This window comes from Mauremys mutica, chromosome 5 (genome assembly GCF_020497125.1).
Source record: "Mauremys mutica isolate MM-2020 ecotype Southern chromosome 5, ASM2049712v1, whole genome shotgun sequence".
Lineage (NCBI taxonomy): Eukaryota > Metazoa > Chordata > Testudines > Geoemydidae > Mauremys > Mauremys mutica.
In genome coordinates, this window is record NC_059076.1 from 13,207,411 (window position 1) to 13,228,553 (window position 21,143).

A 21,143-nucleotide genomic window follows, 5' to 3' on the forward strand; every position below is an offset into this window, starting at 1 on the left:
CCGCCTCCACCTTCCCCTTGCAGGGATCTTGAAGGTTTAGTGTGTTGTGCTGTAGGTAAAGACTTTTTGTGGAGCACTGCCCAACTACAGATTGAGAACCACTGCTGTGTATGAAATAAGTTGAATGTGGTAGGTACTGTGAGTATGCTGTTACTATTAGTTCAAAGAGAAACTTGTGGACAAGTGTTTAAGCTTATTTGTTTTTCGTTTTAATGGCAGATATCTTTTAAATGAGATACAAAATGAAGGATTCCGACAATACAAATTAAAGATGGCGGCAAAGATAGAGAAGTACCTTAACTCAAACAGCTGCAGGAGAAAGTGAGTATTATATTTTACTGCACATTTTCTTTAAGTCCACAATACACAATTAGTATTGTCCATTGCAGTTCAGTAACAACTGAAGATGTAGCTACATAACTTAAATGCTTTGCAAAAATGCAATTTTATTTTAAAAAGTGATATTTACCATCTTTTGCATAATTAAATACCAGCATTAGGAACTTCTGATTTACTTTTTAAAAACAAACGTCCTTGTCTCTGGTGAAATCAAGTGCAAATAATTGGCTCCCAGGTGAATCAATTAATGATGATGATTTCAACTCATTGTTTTTTTGCAATGAATTTAACGTGTAAATTCTTGTTCTTTTATTTAATTCTCAATGTTCCCGTGGGTAGAATCATCTTGTCTCATTTTGAAGACAAACAACTCCGGAAGGCCTCCTCTGGCATCATGGGAACAGAAAAATGCTGTGATAATTGCCGATCCAGGTAAATGTTCCTCCCTAAAGACTACAGTGTTTAGAATATCTGTCTTCCCTATAACATACAAGACCAATGCAAATAAATACACCAGTAATTTCTCCTAATAAAATATTCTGTTTTTTGTGCACTTATGTTTGTGAGTATTCTGATCAATACAAAAAGCCTCCTGAAATCTGCTTTTGTGTTTGAACAGCAGTGTCTGTTGTTGTAGGCTTATCATCTCGGTATTGGAGTGTGACAGGAGGCAATGCATATGCATCACACCAAATCCCAGATTGTAGTAAAGCCTGTAACAAAAAATCACTGTTGCTATTAAAATGTTTTCATTTTTTTTAAGTGTCTTATTACAATACTCCTGAAGAAAGTAAAATAAATGTTACATTTCACCTCTTTTTTTAACCTTTGGTATCTGCCTCGCAGAATTAATTCTGAAGAAAGTTTAAAAGCTGCGTGTGCCAGCAAATTTTTTTATACTGCTTGATTGTCTTAGATTTCAAGGCCACAAGTAACCATTGTGGTCATCTAATCCGACCTGCTGTATAACACAGGCCATAGAACTTCTACAAAATGATTCCTAGAACAGGTCTTTTAGGAGACCATTCAAATCTTGATTTAAAATTGTCAGTGATGGAGAATCTACCACGACCTTTGGTAAGTTGTTTCAATGGTTAATTACGCTCACTGTCAAAAATGTATGCCTGATTTCCAGTCTGAATTTGTCTAGCTTCAATTTTCAGCCATTGGATCATGTTATACCAGGGGTTCTCAAACTGGGGTCCTGATCCCTCAGGGAGTCGCAAGGTGGTTACATGGGGGTCTCGCGCTGTCAGTTCCATGGGGCAGTCAGCCCCAAGCCACCATTAAATTAAATCCCCTCCCCCGGTTTTTAATTCATAAGTGGGGGGCACACTCACAGGCTTGCTGTGCGAAAGGGGCCACCAATACAAAAAGTTTGAAAACCACTGTGTTATACCTTTCTCTGCTGGATTGAAGAGCCCAGTATTAAATATTGGTCCCCTGTGTAGGTACTTACAGACTGTGATGAAGTCACCCCTTAACCGTCTCTTTGTTAAGCTAAATAGATTGAGCTTTTTGAGTCTGTCACTATAAGGCAGGTTTTCTAATCCTTTAATCATTCTCCTGGATCTTCTCTACCCCCTCTCCAATTTATCAACATCCTTCTTGAATAGTGGGCACCAGAACTAGACACAGTATTCCATCAGTGGTCACACCAGTGCCAAATAGAGTGGTAAAATAACCTGTCTGCTCCTGCGCAAGATTAACCTGCTTATGCATCCCAGAATTGCATTAGCTCTTTTGGCCACAGCATCACACTGAGAGCTCACGTTCAGCTGATTATCCACCACAACCCCCAAATCGTTTTCCGAGTCACTGCTTCCCAGGATAGAGTCCTCCATTCTGCTAGTATGGCCTATATTCTTTGATCCTAGATGTATGCACTGACATTTAGCCGTATTAAAACTCATATTGTTTGCTTGTGTCCAGGATACAAAGCAATTTTAAGTCACTCTGTATCAGTGACTTGTCTTGATTATTTACCACTCCCCCAACTTTTTTGTCATCATTATCAGTGATGATTTTATGTTTTCTTCCAGGTCACTGATAAAAATGTTAAATTAGCGTAGGGTCAACAACTGATCCCTGTTGGACCCCACTGGAAACACACCTGCCCAATGACTATTCTCTGTTTGTTTACATTTTGAGATCTATCAGTTAGCCAGTTGTTAATCCATTTAATGTGGCATGTTAATTTTATATCTTTCAAGTTTTTAATCAAAATGTCATGCAGGGCCAGGTCAAACACCTTACAGTAGTCTAAATATATTACATCAACACTGTTACCTTTATCAACCAAACTTGTAATCTCATCAAAAAAAGACATTACATTAGTTTGGCAGGACCTATTTTGCGTAAATCCATGTAACTAATGTAAATCAACATTACCCTCCTTTAACTCTTTATTAATTGAGTTATCAGTCACTCCATTATCTTTCCTGAGATTGATGTCAGACCAACTAGCCTATAATTACGCAGGTCATCCCATTTACCCTTTTAAAAAAATTGTCACAACATTAGGTTTCTTCCAGTCTTCTGAAACTTCCCCAGTGCGCTGAGACTTATTGAAAATCAACATTAATGGTCCAGCAAGCTCCTCAGCCAGCTCTTTTAAAATGCTTGCATGCAAGTTATCTGGACCTGGTGATTAAAAATGTCTGATTTCTTCCTGAGATATTAGTGGAGTGAAAAGAGTTGTGTCATCACCATATGATTAGACTAATCATCAGGTTGTTTTTTTCACCAAATACAGAACAGAAATATTTTTGAACACTTCCGTCTTTTCTGCATTACTCATAATTCTATCATTTCCATCTAGCAGAGGACCAATACCATTCTCAGGATTCTTTTTTTTCCAAATATATTTTAAAAAATTATTCTAATAGTCCTTAACTCTGCTGGTCATACATTTCTCCTTCTGGCCTTTTACTTCTCTTATCAATTTTCTACAATTCCTAATTTCTGATTTATATTCATTACTATCAACTTCCCCTTTCATCCATTTGCTATAAACCAGGTTGTTGTTTTTTAACCAGCACAGTCTTCTTCCTTGACTGTGGCTTTTTAGGCATCTAGTAAGGTGTTCTTAACTCTGCTGTTTGATGGGATTTAGTCTCCTATTGCTACTCGACACAGGCATGTAACTAATATCAACATTAATGGGACATATGTTCAAGGGGAGATAAGACCACTATGTGTTTGAATAACATCAATAGAAGTAGAAATGTCTTTCATTCTTGAACTTGTAGTAGATTGTGTCTCTGTATTCCCTGGAAGTGTAAGAATTCTGGTATAAGGCATGTAGATCAGTGGTTTTCAAACTGCGGGTCGCGACCTAGTACTGAGTCGCAGAATGTAAGGCACTGGGTCACGAAGGCTCTAGTCAGCACCGCCGACTGGGCTGTTAAAAGTCCTGTTGGTGGCGCCTCCTGGCTAAGGCAGGCTAGTCCCTACTGGTTCTGACATCGCTCTGTGCCCCAGAAGTAACCAGCAACAGGTCCGGCTCCTAGGCGGGGGGCCACAGGGCTCTGCACGCTGCCCTTGCCCTGAGCACCGGCTCCGCGCTCCCATTGGCTGGGAACTGGCCAGTGGGAGCTGTGAGGGGCAGTGCCTGCAGGCGAGAGCCATGTGGAGCTGCTTGCGCGCCTCTGCCTAGGAGCCAGACCTGCTGCTGGCCACTTCCAGGGCACAGAGCAGTCCGCGGTGCCAGGACAGACAGGAAGCCTGCCTTAGCACCCGCGCTGTGCCGCTGACTGGGAGCCACCTGAGATAAGCCTGCACCCCAACCCTGCGCCCCAATCTCCTGCCTCAGCCCTGAGTCCCCCCCAATCTGGAGCCCCTTCCTGCACCCCAAGTCCCTCATCCCTGGCCCCAGCCCAGAGCCTGCACCCAGAGCCCTGACCCCCTCATGTACCCCAATCCCCTGCCCCAGCCCAGAGCCCCCTCCCACACTCTAAACCCCTCATTCCAGCCCCCACCCCGCAGCCCTCACCCCCATACCCCAAACATCTCATCCCCAGCTCCGTTGGGTCGCAGGCATCAACAATTTTCTTCAACTGGGTCACCAGAAAAAAAGTTTGAAAACCACTGATCTAGATGTACTATGCTGCTCTCAGAAGAAAGTAATCAGTTCAGCTATGCTTCCTGTCTGTTCCCAAATTATGGGATAATCCCTCAGCTGCACTGTAGTTATGATTAGAGCAGAATTTTATTTTAGAGATGATTTTTCATTGTGCCCTACATGCAAAGTCACGTTGGCTTTAAAATTTCAATGCCAGTAAAAGGTCTTTGCTTAAGTTTGTGTTAATTTTGGGGTTGTTTGGGAGATAGAGCCCTCCCCACTCCCACCAAATGACCTGCTTTTAATTTTTTCTGGTGTTTTTTCCCCCCATGTACCTGAAGAGAACTGTGGCTACAGTCCACATAAAACTTGTATCTCAGGACTTCTCTAACCCCATGGTAGTTAAATGCAAAAAGTAGTGTAAAAGCAACTTGAAAGCTGTTGGGTAACATACTAGAATATGAGTCAACAGTGTGATGCTGTTGCAAAAAAAGCAAATGTGATTCTGGGATGCTTTAACAGGTGTCTTGTGAGCAAGACACGAGAAGTCATTCTTCTGCTCTACTCTGCGCTGGTTAGGCCTCAGTTGGAGTATTGTGTCCAGTTCTGGGCACCGCACTTCAAGAAAGATGTGGAGAAATTGGAGAGGGTCCATAGAAGAGCAACAAGAATGATTAAAGGTCTTGAGAACAGACCTATGAAGGAAGGCTGAAAGAATTGGGTTTGTTTAGTTTGGAAAAGAGAAGACTGAGAGGGGACATGAAAGCAGTTTTCAGGTATCTAAAAGGGTGTCATAAGGAGGAGGGAGAAAACTTGTTCACCTTAGCCTCTAAGGATAGAACAAGAAGCAATGGGCTTAAACTGCAGCAAGGGAGGTTTAGGTTGGACATTAGGAAAAAGTTCCTAACCGTCAGGGTGGTTAAACCCTGGAATAAATTGCCTAGGGGGGTTGTGGAATCTCCATCTCTGGAGATATTTAAGAGTAGGTTAGATAAATGTCTATCAGGGATGGTCTAGACAGTATTTGGTCCTGCCATGAGGGCAGGGGACTGGACTCAATGACCTCTCGAGGTCCCTTCCAGTCCTAGAGTCTATGAGAATACTCAAGATGTTCAAAGGGTTAAGAGTTGTTCACAGAGTGCTAACTCTGCTACAGGTCTTCAGGCATAAGTTAGTGTTGCCAACACAGTTTTACCTCATGGAATTTTGACTTTTGTATCTTGAACACTAGATTTTTGCATTTAAAGGTATATTTAATTGCATAATTAAATGTAAAAGCTGTAATTCAAGCATACGCTTTATATTTTTAACTATATTTTAATCAATAACGCCCCTTATTTCTGAGTGTTTAGCACTTGGCAGTTACTCTTTGTTTTCTTGTGCATGTTAGAACCTATTGCTGCACCATTAACAGTGACACAGAAGAGAGTTTGCAGGACTTCGGTCAGCAAGCGTACCAGCTGATGTCTGCAGTGAAGGCCTTAGATGAGAAGTTTGGAACTAGAGTTCCGGTTTTGTTTCTCCGAGGCTCTGTAAGTGTGATTAAAATTCCTTGTGCATTTTTGGGGTGGAGGGAGAGCATTCCTGGGATAACACCCCCCTTCCTGCTCCCAGAAACAGTACACACATTTCACTTTATAGTACCTCTCTCCCCAACCCCAGCAAAGGCCAGTCTTACAGTGTAGTGCGCCTTCCTCTAGAGAGAGGCTGAACAGACTAATTCAGTAGCACTGGTGTGTTAGCCCTGGAGCTGCTCTTTATTATTATGATGGGTTATTTGTATTGCAGCAGTGTCTATAGACCATGGCCCTTACTGTGTACAAAGAATGAGTTGATGGTCTCTGCCCAGAAGAGTTCACAATTTTAGGCTCCTTTTTCTAAAGGTTAAACATTCAACATTCCCAGCTCTTCCTGGCCTAAGAGCTTGGATCCAAACTAAGATCCTGTACTTAGCAGTGTATTGAGCTGCCTCTAAACCTCTGGATTATCTCTTTCTGGGTTGTTTATAGTCAGCTTTTGAACAAGTGGAAGTAACCTCTAATACTGGAGGGGTTATCAAAACTTTTCCGCTACCTGTGAACATTTTACCTGCAATTTAATCTCTTGTATTGTTTATAGCAACTGAAATACTTTTCTAATGAGAGGAGGTATTCCTCTCTCCATGCAGGTGTGTAACTTCCATTATCACTAAAAGGGGCTGTTTGTTTACAGTGAAGGGAGAATACATCTTTCTGTTCTCTAAATTTCTGTTCTCTAAATTAGCCTGTTGACTGATGATTGAGTAGAGCTGAAGATTATGCTTGTGTTAATGAGCACTTTTGTCTTGCTGACTTAATCTGATGGGTGGGGTTGAAGCAAAGCGCATTGAATGATTTATACAGATCTTTACATGTAAAGGCTTTTTAAACATTATGGGGAAAATAATCACTGAAGAATGAAATATGAAGACCGTCACAAAACAAACATTTTGAAAAAGCAGCAAAGAATCCTGTGGCACCTTATAGACTAACAGACGTTTTGGAGCATGAGCTTTCGATGCTTGCATCCGACGAAGTGGGTATTCACCCACGAAAGCTCATGCTCCAAAACGTCTGTTAGTCTATAAGGTGCCACAGGATTCTTTGCTGCTTTTACAGATCCAGACTAACACGGCTACCCCTCTGATATTTTGAAAAAGAGTGTGTTTTTAGCTTGGAAGAAAATTACTTGTTAATAGTAGGGAAATACTTGATTAAATTTTTCCCTTTATTAGGAATAACTCATGTTAAAAACTTGGCATTGATTTGTTTAATAAAATATCCGGATCTCAGTTTATATGCCTCTGGGGTTTTTGTTTGTTTGTTTGTTTTTTAACGTTAGAAGGCGTTATAATGTGAAAGTTGCAGGCTACCCCAAATGGCAATGTAAATGGTAATGAAAATTATCTCCAGCTGTAAACCTCAGCTCAACTGCTGTCTATAATGTTTCTATTTTTTGTAAAAGGTGTTTGTAAGATTTTGAAAATTGTGTAATAAGGCTAAATATCCTAGAAAATCCTAGGAAATAACCCATCCTTATTACCATAAGATATCTAAATACTTCAAAAAGTTTGTGAAGTTCATGAAGAATTGTGTTGTCTTGGATTTTATTCAACCTAGCAGTGTCTTTTCATAACAAATAGGTACAGGTGGGCTCCTAGACAGACTTCAGGTGGGTCACAAGAGAGATCAGATTTCACCTATTATTTGAAAACTGAGTCAGCATATGGTACTGAACAAGTCCTCCTGGGAAGCTTCAAATTAAGAAGTTGCATTGACTGAAATTTTATACCACCGCTGCTAGAAAAATACGCAAAATTAGAACATGACCACATTAATAAACTGAAATAATGTGGGTACTTTTTTATTGTGAGATACTCTAGGCTCCAAAATCTTTGTGGCCACTCATGTGAATACCTTTTAGTCATAATTCTAATATTTAATAATATCTAAGATGTTAGTCGTTTCAGCTAATTACAGTGAAATACTGTTAGACCTATTTATATGGCAGTATCTTGTAAAACTTTAGTTGAAAAATTCATTGTATTACACATTTTTATGTATTTTAAATGTAAGTATTGTCTTCAGTGAGCACTTCTTGAAAGTAAGTATTGCACATTACATATCCTTACAATATATATTTTAGAGAATAATTTATATGGTATAGTACCTGTAAATAAAAGACCATTCTTTTTAAACTTCAAAAATCCATAAATGAAAAAGTTTAAATGAAGGCATTACAAAAACAAAATCAGGAACATAAATGTCCATGCTTCATTCCAATTTTGCAAACAAATTTTGAATCTGCAGATCAACAGCCAGATTTCCAGTATATTTTATACATATGAATTGTATCAAATATAAGAGATAAAGAACTAGCAAGAATCAGCAAGAAAAAAGAATTGAATGAAGGTATCTCAGTGTGACGATATGAAAGACTGGCAAAAAGAAGTATAAAATACACGTTTTAGTGATCTCAGCAGCGTCACATAAATTTGGTGCTCCGTGCAGTTACCCAATTCACAATTTACTAAGTGTCCCTTTCCCCCAGAAATTGTTCAAGGTCCTTTTCGGTCCTAAGTTTCTCTGATTCTGTGACTTCTGCTGTCTGGTGTTTGAGTTCCACTGGAACTCCACTCTTCAGTCGGCACATGTGCCTTTAAGCAAGGCCGCTTTCATCTGTTTTGTGGCTAATCTCAGATTAGGACAGGTGAGTTCTCAGTTTTTGACAGTGCTTAATGGAGCAAGCTGCTCCTGGAATACAATCTCTCTCTCTGATAGGGAAATCAGGAATGTGTCTCATGTTTGATAGTCCTGTGATTTTATGTATCTATGCATTTACAGAATTTTTTTTGTTTGCTTAACTTTTATAAATATGCTCCCGGTTTTTCTTCTGGGCACATATACAACCATTTGAAAACTGAAACAACCAATAGACCAAAGGTCAACCCTCGGAAGAACTACTCTGTCTCCACTGAGACTGTTCTGCTTCCAGTGTCTCAGCATTCAAATCTGGGGACAGCACAAATGTCTGAACTGTCTGAAGATGCTCCAATACTTCTGTTAGCCTATAAGGTGCCACAGGACTCTTTGTCGCTTGTGTCTGAAGATGTTGCATTGGGGGAGAGAGTCTGTGAGGTATCTGAAACACATACCCTAGAGGGCTTTTGTAGATAAAAGTCAGCACCTTGCATTGTACCCATAAGCAAATAGGTAGGTGGACAGTACAGTTTGCAGAGTGCAGGTGAGATCAGCTGCATATGGCAGGGATCACTAAATAAGCAGGTATGTACATGCAGTCTGCCATGGCTGAAGGTAGGCTCGTTGAAGTAGTTCCGTTTGGATGTCAAAGGCATGAATGACCGTGGAGCAGACATATCCCGGAGGAGGTGCCTTTCTCCTTTTCTGTCTCTAGTGCAGGAACTGGCACATGTCACACAGAGAGTCCTTAGTCTGTGATACTCCCCTTTGTCAATTCTGCCCTCCACGCAACTAGCCCTTGACTCAGTCTCCTGCAGAGTGGAATGACGCTACTCCCTAGAGACCTGGTGCACCATCGTCTTACCATCACAGACCACTAGGTCTGCTCTTAGCCTGCACTCATCCCAGATACAGATGATAGCAGGAAGGAACAGGAGCTAAGAAGGAGTAGGAGACCCTAGCCTGTACCAGGAAATGTCACCTCCTTTTCTCAATCACTGTGGAAAACACCAGCATCCTGCCTGTCACTCAGACCTGTAACCTGGGTTCCATCTTCAATTCAGATCACTCTAGATCTTTACATCTGGGATATATCTAAATCTTGCCTATTGTTTCTGCATAACATGTGTAAGATATGGCCTTTCCTGTCCATGCGCACAGCTAAACTCTCAGCCAAGTTCCCATCATCTCACATCTTGATTACTGCAGCATCTTTTTCTCGGGCCTTGACAAATGCTGTCTTGATACATTGAGAATGCTGCTGTATGGATCGTTTTCCTAGCCCATCGCTTTGACCAAGTCACTTCTCTCTTTGAATCCCTCCACTGGCTCTCCCTTCTCTATCGCATTGAACATAAGCTACTTGGCTTCACTTTCACGGCCCTTCGCACCCTATTGCCCCATACCTATTATCTCATATTCACTATCAGGATGTTGACAGCAGCTTCCAGTTGGGCCATGATGTCCGCTTCCATCATCCACTTGTTAAGTTTTCAAACCAGCACCTTTATGCTTCCTCCCATGCCGCCCATCATGCTTGGGAAGAGCTACCTCATTATCCACCTTGAAACCCTCCTTAAACCTCTCCTCTGCTGCTCTGCCTACAAACCCTGCCTCCCCCATCCCCAGTTTGGCTGCTGGCTTGTTGAGGCCACTGCCAGTGGGTCTAGTGCTCCCAGCATGTGCATGTAGCATCTCCCCTGCACCGTTCTGTGTCCAGAATGGCGCTGGGAGAAGGGTGGCCCCTGCTGGGACTCATTTTACTCTGTCCCCCCTAGTGCAGCAGTCCCTGTTTTGGCTGCTTCTGCCCTACCAGCTGGAGTCTCTGACTGGCTCTTCTCTGCAGTTCACCCAAGAGGAGGAGGGAAGAGGGACGCAACCTGGGTCCTTGTGCTTTCAGAATTGGGGATCTTCTCTGTACTGGGTTCAGGGGATGCTAGCAGGAGTGGTGGCCCTGGATCCTATAAGACAAGCAAATTGTGGCCACAGTCCTTAGGCAGTCTTGGCAGAAGGCCCCGAAGTGGAATGAATAGGCACAGAGGAAAGTACCCTGTCACCACTCCAGGTGACAGCAGTGAGGTACATTGGCGTGGCCCTTGCTCTAACAACGAATAAAGGGAAGGATTCAGATTCAACAGTTTCAAATTCAGCCATTTTTAATGGGTATTAAATGACTCTGCCAAACATAGTCTCATGTTTGGAGGGGTTCTCCCATAGTTCTGGCATTTTCAGTCTTCTTCAGCTTTCAGTTCCTCATTTTAGTAATGATAACTTATATTCGTACAGGACTGGATGACTATTTCTGTGCTTCACCAGTTATGATGGAGTAGTTTTTCTAGGGATTGAGGAGTCTGACCAAAATGTTTGAATGATTTCAGAATTCCCAGCGTCTCCCAGACAAGTACCGAACTCATGCTCTCTTTGGTAGCGGAAAGGACTGGCCAGAGAATTGGTGGAGGGCTTTGGGCCGACAGCTCATCACTGAAGGTTTCCTTAAAGAAGTTTCTGGTCAAAGCAGATTTGCAACTCTGTGTGAGATTACTAAGAAGGTAATCGTGTTGTAAAACCTTCCTGTCAGAGGTTTCTTTTGGGAATGTAAAGTTGAGTGACGTGGTCTGTATCCCACAGGGTAGAGACTGGCTCTGTAAAAATAGGAGTGAGTTGTGTCGGACCCTTCTGCTACAGCCCAGTGAAGAACTATATCTAAGGAAACCTCACACCCAAAGGTAACTACATTCATATATATTATGCACGTGTCACTTTTATCTTGGGGGAATAAATATATGAATCCTGCTACAGGAGACTGCCTGCGCCAAGGAGGAGGTTTCTGCAGTAAAGTTTTGTTTGGTTTTTTGGGGGGGAACGGGGGGGGAGTGCGTGTCTCTTGGGCACAGTCTTGCTTGCATAAGAGGGACTACACTCCTCAGAATCAATGGTATCAATGGTTCCCTCTTCCTTGGGGACTACCTCAGTTTCCATATTACCTGTCACACTGGCCTACTGGGGCTATGGGATCCATATATGTGACATCTCAAATCTCTGTGATCCCACTGGGAGTCCAGACAGCCCTCTCCATGCAGAGAACATCATGAACCTCCTCAAGAACTAATGGAGGAAGAGGAGGAATCATAACATGTGGAACCACCAGCTTCAACAGGATTGTCATCTTCATCGCCAGCCAAGGAGTTGCATTGGCTTCACCGGCACCCCCTGATGACTACAAGCAATTTCAAAATCTTCTGAGGAGGGTCACGCACATGCTTCCTTCTGGAGGAAGTGCAGGACACCCCTCATAAACGATTGGATGTTCTCCAGAGAGCTGGTCCCCCGTTAGGCGGCACTTCCCATTAACGACGCCATCCAAGGGTTAGTCTACAGTAGAAGTGCTGTAGTGGAGCTGCACTGTTGTAGCATGTCTGGTGAAGACGCTCTATGCCGACGGGAGAGAGCTGTCTCATCAGCATAAGAAAACCACCTCCTTGAGAGGTGGTCACTATGTTGGTGGAAGAAGCTCTCCCACCCACCTAGCGCTGTCCGCACTGGGACTTAGTTCGGTGTAACTTATGTCGCTCGGGGGTGGCTTATTCACTCCCCTGAGTGACATAAGTTATACCGACATAACCTGTAGTGTAGACCAGTGGTCTTCAAAGTGGGGTGCGCAAGAGGATCCTTGGGGGTGCGCGGCAGGAGGAGCGCCTTTTTTTTTGTTTTTGTTTGTTTGTTTGTTTGCTTTGGCAAAAATGGTAGAGCCAGCACGGCAGGGGGTGCATGCTCTCAAAAAATTTTACTGATAGGGGTGCGCGATCAAAAAAGTTTGGAGACCACTGGTGTAGACAGGCCCTTACAACCAGTCAAGACAGTCTGGCCAGTTGTGCTCGTGCTCCAGAAACAGCAGAAAAATCGTACTTTGTGTCATCTAAGGAGGTGACCTTAGCTTCATGTTCCTTAGTCCACCTATCAATGAAGGTTGCCTTTCTGGTTGCCATCACCTCAGCTAGAAGAGTAGGTGAAGTGGCTACCCTTATGGCCGATCCACCGTACACGATTTTCCATAGTGTTTCCCTGAGATTACACCCAAAATTCACCCCCGGAGTAGTCTTGGAATTCCATCTAAATCAGACCATTCACTTACCGGTCGTCTTCCCAAAGCTGCATGCCACCAGTGAGGATAGGAAACTTCACTCTGTGGACACTCATTGGGCCTTGGCATTCTACCTGCGAAAGACTAAATCCTTTAAACTTTACCAAGGCTGTATCCTTCACAAAGCATGTGAAGGTGAAACAATCTCTCCTCAGAGACTTTTGGGCTGCATCCTGCTGTGTTGTGAGTTAATGGCCACCTCTCTCTCACAAGGTGTGAGGACCCACTCAACCAGGACCCAGGCTACATCGGTAGCTTCACTTAAAGATGTTCCTCTCCTGGAAATATGTAAAGCTGGAAGTTGGGGTTCTGCTCATTACCCCCTGGTGCAAGCTTCTATAGCTGATGCCTCATTCAGCAGAGTAGTCCTCCAGTCGATGATACAGCAGGGTTCCTCGCACTGTTCTCAGTGAATCTTGCTTGTGAGTCACCCAGAGTGGAATGCACATAGGGACCATCACTTGATGAAAGAGAGGTAACTTACCTCATATAGTAACAGGTTCTTCAAGAAGTGTGGTCCCTATTCCACTACATACCCTCCTTCCCCTCTGCTGCGGAGCCTTCTGCAAGGGCTATTTGCAGTAGAAAGGTAACTGGAGAGGTGTTCAGCCCATGCCACCATCTATGCCTCTGTTTGGAGCATGAGGAGGAGAAGGGCGCAGGTGCGGACCAATGGATGCAGCTAGCAAAAAATCTTTGGTGGGCCACAAATTGCAAAGAACTCCAGTAACCTTTCTTTGCTCTTTGTATTCTGAAACCATCCTCTCCCAAGGTGTATTTTGAAATGTCAGCCTTCATGAAAGAGTGATTTTTTTTTAATATGTTTTGAATACATTTGAATTCATTTTCTTACAGCAATAGACAGATAACTTCGGTTGCAGGACCACATTCACCAGATACAAGGTCAATAAAGCTGACACCGGAGAAACAGGTCTGTATTTCAGAAAAATATTACTCATCATCCACTTCATTATTCTTTTTACTGACGGGCAAGTGAGCTAACAGATCAGTATATCTAGCTATAAAGTCTTCTCCACATATTTGAAAGCTTAAGATGCACAATAAAGCAGCACAGAATATAGGATTTACAGATCATTTGTATGATAGTTGTGTGGTGAACAAAATCATTGGTACACTGAACACATTAACGTGTGAAGGTGAAGTATAGTATTAACACCCAAATATGCACTACCTACAGTGCATCCTCTTATACAGTGACTAAGGTTACAAATTTTAAATCTGTTTTTTAATGAGAATCAATATACTGTAACACACAACTGCTTTTTACTCATGTCTGGTGTATCTTTGTAATAATGTACTAGAGAGACGCCAGGTACCAAGTGGAAAGAATTTTTCGTTATGCAACAGACTGTAGTGTGTTTTGAAAAAAATCGATCCCTTTCTTCACTGAATATCTTTTAAACAAATTCGTATAAAAATCTAAATGAATATTTTACTGTTAATATTTGTACTGGGAAAAATGTGGATACCTTCTTTGATTTTCTGACTTGGTTTTTTTTTTTTATTTTGAAAACAGACATATTTGCAGGAAATGTTTTCTTATCAAGGAGCAAGTAAAATTTCTGCAAGAGGCAGTGTCTCAAATGAAAGGTACAATGGACTAAATTATTTCTACTCATATCTTTTTCTCTACTTATTTGTTCTTTCCTGTGTTGTGAAAGTGGTATCAGTAGAGCAACTGTCAGAGAATAAAGTAAGTCTGTTTGTGGTGTAAACTTATCTTTTCGTTTCAATGTCTCAAATCATTAGTGTGAAAATACGTGCTGTACGGGTGCCAGACTTCATTTAACCTTTAAGAAACATGGTATAATCTGTCCGTCTGAAAGTCTGGCAAAACAGTATTACGAATGCAAATAATTTTGATAGGTAAATTAGGTAAACACTTTTAATTTTGCCTCACATGACATGCTGAAATGTCACAAAATGTAAGTTAGGTTATGCACTGAAGTAGGTAGGGTTACAGTGTGTTAAATGGCTCTTTAAAGCATCCCACATTAATTTTAAAAAAGTGACTATAAAATACTTCTGTTGCTGATTACCTGAACTGAACATTTATATCATACAAAAAATGTAACAAGCCTTGTTTTCTGCACAATACAAGTCCATGAACCTTTTTAAATGCACAGTTAATTAAGCCTGTTTTGGGTTTGATTTTAGGGGTGTGTTAGGGGGTCTAAAATTAAGACACATTTTCATTTGTTGATATTTTAAATCCAAATGCAAGGGAAATAAACATAACAAACATTAATTAAAAACCAGGCTATAAATAACTTTTATTTATTCCAGGTTGCTCTGCTGGTCACTTGGTTTTTGCTTAGTTTCTATTTTTTGGTAACTTGGAAATGTGATACTTTTGGATGGGTCAGGATAATATAAAATGCGAGAAGCGTGTGTTTCTGTGCACCTCACAACGGCATGGCTGTAGTGGCCCAGCCGCGCTCTTGTAAAGTGCGCAGTGTAGACATAGCGTAAATGGAGAAATTTAGCAGCATAGCTATACTGGTATAATTATATTGCTGTAGTTATACCAGGATAACTCCCAGTGTGGACTCTGTGTCTGTGCAGATGTGTGTTAATGCAAATAGCAACTAGACTGGCTGAGACCACAGGTCTGTCTGGCTCATACACACTAGGACTCCCAAACCTACCAGTCTCAGCAGAGCAGAGCTGATGCAAAGTGAATTGATACATTGATCTAACAGGAATATGAATATCACATTTTATTTTATTTTTTAAATTTAATAGTGACCTGGTGCAGTCACCAATCAAACTGAAGTCCCCAGAACCTGCTGTTTCATCCAGAGAGAAGGAACTGCACGTAAGTCTATTAAACGGAAAGGGCATCTGCTTGTGTAAGAAATGCATTTACATTGTGCTTGTGTACATCTAACACAGTCCTAGAGACCATTCCTTGTCCCTCCAAAGTGTCAACCAGAGAAACTGCTGTTAAACTGGATTTTTCAGCTGTTAAACTAAACTTTAGGAAGGTGCTAGAACTGGAGTCCTTGATGATAATTAAACATTATGTGTGGATATGGTTTAGATTCTGTCTGCTTATTGGTTTTGTTTTTGGGCTGTAGTTTGCTTTCTCATGTAGAAGTTTTCCTCCCATACTTTAATCACATCTAAGTGCTTGACTCAAAGTGTTCTTTAAAGTAATGCCTTACATGTATTCATACTTTGGCTTTGTTCTTTACAGACTATTCTATATGGCAAGCTGCTGGCAGCCAGACAGAAGCTAGCCAGTGAGAAGGATATTCCTCCGGCTGTGTTGGCAACAAATAAAATACTGGTGGATATGGCCAAGATAAGGTAAAGTCTTCAGTTTGAAAACCACATGTAAGTCCAAAGATGTTCGGAAGTCTTACCCTCATTCCTTCAAGCCACGTTAGTAACAGAAAATGATGATGATGCGTTACTTCTCATGTGCCATAGATTTTAGGTGTTGTACATAAACATATTGAGGAATTCTGTTTTTCCACATGCTTCCAATTCAGTAACTTTCTGCATCAGCAGAATTATTAATCTGACTGAATTTTGAAGATAGACTTCAATGGGTTCTGATTTTGGTACACTGTTACTATCAAGAGGTGCAGGAAGAACTCCTCAAACTGAATGCTTCTGCTATGTGATCACAAAATTCAGACACACACAAGTTCTGAAAATGTATGTATAAAGTTTATTAGCATTTTTAGTAGCACCAAGGATATTGTAGCTACCTCCATTCAACATGTGTATGGAGCTATGTGAATGCAGATAGAACAGCATTGCAGTTATTGCTCTACAGGTGAAATTTGACTGCATGTATAAATTACTCTGTTACAATACCTGTTTCTGAAAGTATCTTGTCATGTCAACCTTTACCACCGCCAGTGATGTCTGCCTTCATAGTCTATTTATCAGCCTCTCCCACAAGCAAATTCATGCTTTCTTCCAAGCCACCACTTATGCATGAAGCCTCTCCCTGAACTAAGCTGTAGAGTAGCTTCCTTTTTCAAGACCCCCACTTCTACCAAGCTGCATATGGTAAATTGCCAAGTGGTGAAGACTAGGCAGGTGGCCAGCAGGGGCCTGGGCATCAGATATGCCCCTTTCGTGTAGCTTTGGGGAAAAAGACTAAAACCTGCAAATTTTGCTTGTATCCAGCCTTTGTAACCATGCCTTCCTGGCTGGCTGGAGAGGGGATGGAGTGCAGGGGAAGCAGCAGTGTACCCTGCTCAACCCTTTCTTCCCTGCACCCTCTGCTTGTTCATTTTATTAGCTTGTTGCATTTGTCTTCATTTGGATTGTATGATCTTCTCTTACCCCATCACCTGACCAGGGACTCTGTGCACTTCTGTACTATAAATGAATAATCAGGGTGTTACAGTAAAAGTCTGCAGAAAGATAGAGAGAAGAAATGAACTTCCTTACATGATTCCCCACTATAAAAGCAAGTATTGTAAGACACCCGGCATATAACAACTGCAACTGGTTCTGCAGTGTGTTGCCTAACGCAAAGTCATAGGTGCCCCGCCTGTGTCCCTAAATAGGACTGACAGCATGAGGTGGAGAAGTTATTTCACAAGGTCGAGATCCATGTTGATGGCTCCAGCTGCTGGGAGCGTGCAGACACAAAATGGCTCAGCTGGATATGTTCGCATGCGAAAACCATCAAAACACTTCTGCTCAATTCCTGCGGGATAGACAGACAAGTTCTCCCATAATGCACTATGATCCAAGCCATAGAGTGGCCATAGCTGGTGAGGGCACGAGGAACCCAGGTTATGATGGTATTTACCTGCAGAAGCTGAAGTTGTGACTGGGTCTGCGTAGTGTAGTATGGATGTGCCAGCACAGGTGTGAGGCTTGGGTTTCCTGTGCAGTATGGACACTCAGGTGCAGGCTTGGAATCACTGAGTCTACAGGTGCAGGTCACACAGTCAGGTTTATTATGCCGTGTAAACAAACACATAGAGAGGGACTTCCAGATCATCTGGTCAGATCTCCTGTACATCACAAGCCACCAATTCCACCTAGCACCCTCTGACCAAACCCAACAATCAAAAGTACACTAAAGATTTACAGTCCATAGGAGACAAGGCTGTAATGTGTCACCAGGAGAGAACAGGAGGGACCGAGGTGCACAAGTGCCTGAGGTCCCTGCAGTGGCAGGGAAACAATAGACGAGATTTACCCAGATAACCTGGGCAAGTGACCCTCATAACCACACGCTGCAGAGGAAGGTGAAAACTCCCCAAGGTCCCTGTCAGTCTGACCTGGTGAAGAGTCTTCCCTGACACCACATATGGCGATCAGTTGGACGCTGAGTATGTGAGCAAGAACCAGCCAGCCAAGCCCCTGAGAGACTGAATGCTCGGTGCCACCTCAGAGCGCTGGTCTTCCCTGTCCAGTGTCCTGTCTCCAGCCGTGGCCATCTCTGATGCTTCAGAGGAAGAAGATAAAAACAGAAAACCCAGAATACATTGTGGAGGGAATCCCTTTTTGACCCCTGCAAGTGGTTGAAGCCCAGTTTATAGCCAGTTTGCCACGACAGAACATAAAAAAAATACATTTGTTCATAGTTGCAAAATAATGTATGTGCCAAAAAATATTAAGCACTAGCAAAAAGCCACACACTTCCTCCACAGACCTTTTTATAAGAACTTTGAAAAATAACATGACTAAAATGCAGACAGTGCTGTGATGGCAGAGTAATCACCTGTCAGTGTAATCTGTGGTTAAAATGGGGATTGTCAGTCCTGTTCTGTCCTACACTCCATGTTCCAAAACATAAACCAGCAAAGCCTGGTAACTCTCCATTGTGTTCTTGTTCTACCCGAAATAGGCCTACAACTGTTGAAAATGTGAAGAGAATTGATGGCGTATCTGAAGCAAAATCTGCCATGTTGGTTCCTCTCCTGGATGATATCAAGGAGTTTTGCCATACAAATAATCTGGAGGTAAGATTTTTCCCTCAGCAAGGCCTTCTGCTTCTTTCTTGTGATCTACCTCACCTTGGGATTTACAAGTCCCATTTTTCAGGCTTTCTGGCATGGTCCCGGTCCTTCCTCCAATTATAGGACAGGACTCTTGTTGTAGCCTGTGAACAGTCCTCCTGAATCACATGAAGTTGCTGATATTGAGCAAAGCCCTCCTCTCACTCCTCCTCAGGGCTGATTGTGCTTCCTCTGCAGCAAGAAACTGCTGGGCTTGGGTAGTGGCATCCAGCTCATCTGGTTGGCAGTGTGGAGGATGACAAGTAGACCAGAGAAAGTGTGCTTCTAAACAGGTTTCTTAAGAAGTTTTCAAAATACAATATCAACTCCTCTCCTTTCATTTCTTCATGCCCTTGTTTTTCCCTTCATGTTCTCCTGTTTCCCATGTTCTTTCTCCCATCTCTTGTTAAGGATTCTTCCTTTCTCTTACCCAATCTGTCTGTGGTGAAGTAGATGCCCTCCTGAGATACGACCGTCTCATGTACATCATAGCTAAGCATCCAGTAGGTTACTCAAGGGGCTGTCTTCATCACTCCTTGAATAACTGACAAGTGCCCACTGGGATTGGTGGGTAAGCTTGATCTCCCACACCCTGGGCTTGGCATGTCATGACTACAAGCTTCTCTGTGGCCAGGGGCGCTGGAACAATATGTACAGTGGGGGTGCAGAGAGCCACTGAACCAAACTGTAAACCCTGTGTATGGGGGAAACCATATCAAGCCAGGGGGTGCGGCAGCACCCCTTGTTCCAGCAGCTATGCCTGTAGCTGTTCATTTCTTCACATATGCAGTGGAAATCATTTTGATCCAGAAGTTCCAGGTTACACAGTGCATAATGATACTGGATACGTTCTATATAAATACCTGTGGAACAGATTAACGGCCGTGGCTGGCCTGGAGAACAAGCAAAACCCTGGGGTGTTGAGACCCTCATCCCTAAGGTGGGGGAACTCTCATCTAAATCCCATGTAGGCCTCAGCAATTCAAGGCTTGGCTTGATCTCTCTATCTGGTGAAGGGACTAGAATGTAAACACTTGGCCTAATCCCCCTCCTCCTCCTGGGAGCTGTGGAACAATAATACCTGCTGTAAGATGAGACCTACAACGAGGTTTCTTTTAAATGGAACCTGTTAATGGCCACAGTCAGCATGCCCGTGTGGTGCTGGTAACAAAGAAAGGAACCTCACTGTTACTTCCCCCAGAAGGAAGGCCAGATGGCAGCAGTGGAGAGGTTAGAAATTAGTCCGTGCTTGGGTACACCTAGCCAGCCAGTTCTAGGAATGAAATCTTCAGAATATGGCATCAATGCACACACCTTGTTACACCTAGAGGAGGCCTGATTATTCACCAGTTCCCCAAGCTTGCTTTCCATTCTTTTAGAAATCATATATAAACTCACTAACATAGTGTGTGGCAAGCATCCAGTTTTTCTTAAAATAGCTAGTAACTATGCAGCCTGTTTTTTAGGATTCATGGTAAATTGCAGACTGAGCTCTTTTGTCATCAATGCTCTTTTTCAAAGTGGCTTGGTTTATATAAAATCAGCATTCCAGCTCTTGACTTCCAATGGCTCATATTTGAAAACAAGCAAAATGGGTTTTGTTAGCCATTGGTTGTTTTTTTTATTTATTTTTTTATTTAAATGGTATTGATTTGTGGTGCTAAATGTGGACTAAAGCCTGCAGTTATTCACTCAGGCAAAACTTCCAGTAAAGGCAGACTGCAGGATGTGGTCCTAAACATAGTGGCTGGCAAATCTGTAGCAGAAAGAAATGGATATTTTTAATTATAGGGAGGACTGTAGAAGTCCTGGGGCTGTGCTGTTCGCATCTGATCTTAAATGTAGATGGTTCCCCTCCACACAGACACAGACACAAACACCATCACTGAACTCCTGTCAGTGTCCCTCTTGAGTCCTAGGACCCGACTCAAATGTAGCGTGTGCTGGTGTACATGCTGTCTTTCTTCTCTCAGGTTTCCTTGCTGAGCTGATTTAATTCCTGTCTGGTTTAGTGCTTCAGCCACTGAGGTGATTGTCCTCAGTGTCTTGAATGTCCTTTCAAAAAATAACTGGTCTGGATGGGTCCATTATCTCATTGCTGCCATGACAACCATGGGACTGTTTCAGATGTTTCTGGCTCAGCACACAAAGCTGGTTACATCCTAGATTTGATATTTGGGTTGGGGTTGAAGACTGAGACATATGGAATTCGCCTTTGTCACAGTCAGACTCACCTTTGCTTCCCATTTTATTGGTCCATCCTGGGAGACAGGTGGACCTGACTGTTCTGAAGGATACTTTGGCCAGTGGACCCACTCTTTCAATACTCTCAATGAACCTTATGATTCCCTTCTTCTGGCCTAGTAGACAGAGTGCTGGACTTA

The 21,143-nt window shown here is 42.5% G+C and overlaps 1 protein-coding gene across 2 annotated transcripts in view; it reads left to right on the forward strand.

Moving 5' to 3' along the window:
• WRN (WRN RecQ like helicase) overlaps positions 1–21,143 on the forward strand; it is a 112,137-nt gene that overhangs the window by 71,500 nt on the left and 19,494 nt on the right. For both annotated transcript variants that reach the window (XM_045017830.1, XM_045017829.1), the window contains exons 21-30: positions 220–321; positions 679–771; positions 5,793–5,934; positions 10,998–11,168; positions 11,248–11,345; positions 13,616–13,691; positions 14,298–14,371; positions 15,527–15,599; positions 15,981–16,093; positions 18,609–18,723. In XM_045017830.1, the coding sequence (XP_044873765.1) occupies positions 220–321; positions 679–771; positions 5,793–5,934; positions 10,998–11,168; positions 11,248–11,345; positions 13,616–13,691; positions 14,298–14,371; positions 15,527–15,599; positions 15,981–16,093; positions 18,609–18,723 (1,057 nt within the window). The remainder of the gene's footprint in view (positions 1–219; positions 322–678; positions 772–5,792; positions 5,935–10,997; positions 11,169–11,247; positions 11,346–13,615; positions 13,692–14,297; positions 14,372–15,526; positions 15,600–15,980; positions 16,094–18,608; positions 18,724–21,143) is intronic.